Genomic DNA, 1,836 nt, shown 5'->3' with positions numbered 1-1,836 from the left:
TAGGTTCTGCTACTTACTAGACTTCAGAAATACCACTTAACCTCTCAAAAGCTTAGTGTGCTCATTTCTAAATTAGGGATAATAACAGCCACCTTGCAAGGCTATTATACAGAAGAAAGAGAATCAGAAATGAGCCTAAATAGGTGTGCCTACAGGTGCTTCTCCACTTCTACCATAAAATCGCCTACAATTAGAGGCCTCCAAAACAACGAAGAAAACGTCATCGATCAGTGTAACACATCCCAGAGTCTAATAAACCTACGAGAAAGATCTGTCTTCATTTAAGTTTAATTCTCCTCTAGTACTTAAGTTAAAAATGCAAAATTTTCCAGATGCAGTGGCGCACACCTGTAACCCCAGCCACTCAGGAGGCCAAGGTGGGAGGATCACTTAAGACCAGGACTTTGAGATCAGCCTGGGCAACATGGCAAGACCTCATCTCTGAAAAAAATGAAAAAAATTAGCTGGGCGTGGTGATGCACCTGTAGTCGCGAGGCGGGAGGATCACTTGAGTTCGAGGCTGCAGTGAGCTATGACTGTGCCACTGCCCTCCAGCCTAGGCAAGAGAGCAAGACCCTGTCTCTAAAGAAAGAAAAATTTAAAAAAATAAGTTTTTAAAAAATAGTGCTAAATTTGCCCTCTTCTCAATGGAGATGGAAAATTATTGGTCAGGATCTACTAAAGAGCCAAACCTTTCCCATTTCAAGATTCCTAAAACTATACTACAAAAACACTACTGAGATTCATATGCTTTAAAGAAAAACATTTCACAAAGTAAAAGACATATGTAAGGTACTTTCCCCATACATAAAAAAATAGCAGACTCATCAGGAAAATGAAAATCACAATTTTAGCTTCTGTTACTTTTTCTTATGAAAGAATACATGAACCCAGTTGTGGTCTCTTTCTTTGAATAATATATATATACTCATGGCATCCATTAGGTAAAATTTTAAAAAGTATAATGTCATAACAATAATTAAGACAGGAAATACAGAATAAAACTAACCACAAGGTTAAAGTTCTCTTATTCAGGAATATATAACAAGAGAAAAATATTTTTTAAAATCCTAAGATAAATCGGAAATCACATAACTGCACATTCCATTTTCCCAAACAATACCTTTAAAAACTGAGTCAAGTAACAATTTAAAGCACTTATACTTACATTCAGTAAAGAAAATACTTAACATAGGCCAACAACTGTCAACTGATGCTAATTTAGTTAGAATTGTTACATCGCCTGCATATTTTATCCAATTCAAAGCTTCCTCCATTGCCAAGATTTTCTGTTTCAAAAGAGGAATGAAGAATGGGATTTGGGTATTAATTCTAAGCAAATTTATCTTACACAAGTATTTCAGACCCTTAATATAAAACTTCTACAACTCTATATTTTTGCTTCCCCAGCATGCAACCTAGAGCTGCTAGACTCTGACATACAAGTTAACAGACGTCCTGGACTCACGTCTGTTACATGTTCAGACGACCTCAGGCTACCCTCAGAGCTCACAATGCTTCTGCAGTGATTACAGAGCTGGAATTTGAGATCTACAACCTGGCAAGAGGCTGCCTGCAATGGCAGGCGAGTATAATATAAGGTGGACAGGGTTCTCATAACTTATCTAAACTAGGACTTTCATCCTCACCTCAAGATTAAAGGTATAGATTTACCTTTTACCTAAGGTTTACCAAAGGGACTACATGTTTTACATGGTCTTTGGCAAACAGAAGAATAAGGAGATTAACAACAAGAGGAGGGTATGTGGCTGGCCAAATGGGGACTCAGTGCAATGATCTTTACGAAGGCTCAAAATTCACGGAAATGTTATTTGT

At 37.3% G+C, this 1,836-nt stretch overlaps 1 protein-coding gene across 1 annotated transcript in view; it reads right to left on the bottom strand.

Annotated features, from left to right (window-relative positions):
- TTC3 (tetratricopeptide repeat domain 3) overlaps positions 1-1,836 on the bottom strand; it is a 107,001-nt gene that overhangs the window by 98,892 nt on the left and 6,273 nt on the right. Inside the window, exons 6-7 of the mRNA XM_012640072.1 lie at positions 1,169-1,367; positions 154-184 (exon numbers count right to left, since the gene is read on the bottom strand). Coding sequence (XP_012495526.1) covers positions 154-184; positions 1,169-1,367 — 230 coding nt within the window. The remainder of the gene's footprint in view (positions 1-153; positions 185-1,168; positions 1,368-1,836) is intronic.

The sequence above is a fragment of the Propithecus coquereli genome, unplaced genomic scaffold (assembly GCF_000956105.1).
Source record: "Propithecus coquereli isolate 6110/MARCELLA unplaced genomic scaffold, Pcoq_1.0 Scaffold148, whole genome shotgun sequence".
NCBI lineage: Eukaryota > Metazoa > Chordata > Mammalia > Primates > Indriidae > Propithecus > Propithecus coquereli.
Note: the sequence above shows the minus strand (reverse complement) of the source record. Positions and strands in the feature narration are given on the sequence as shown.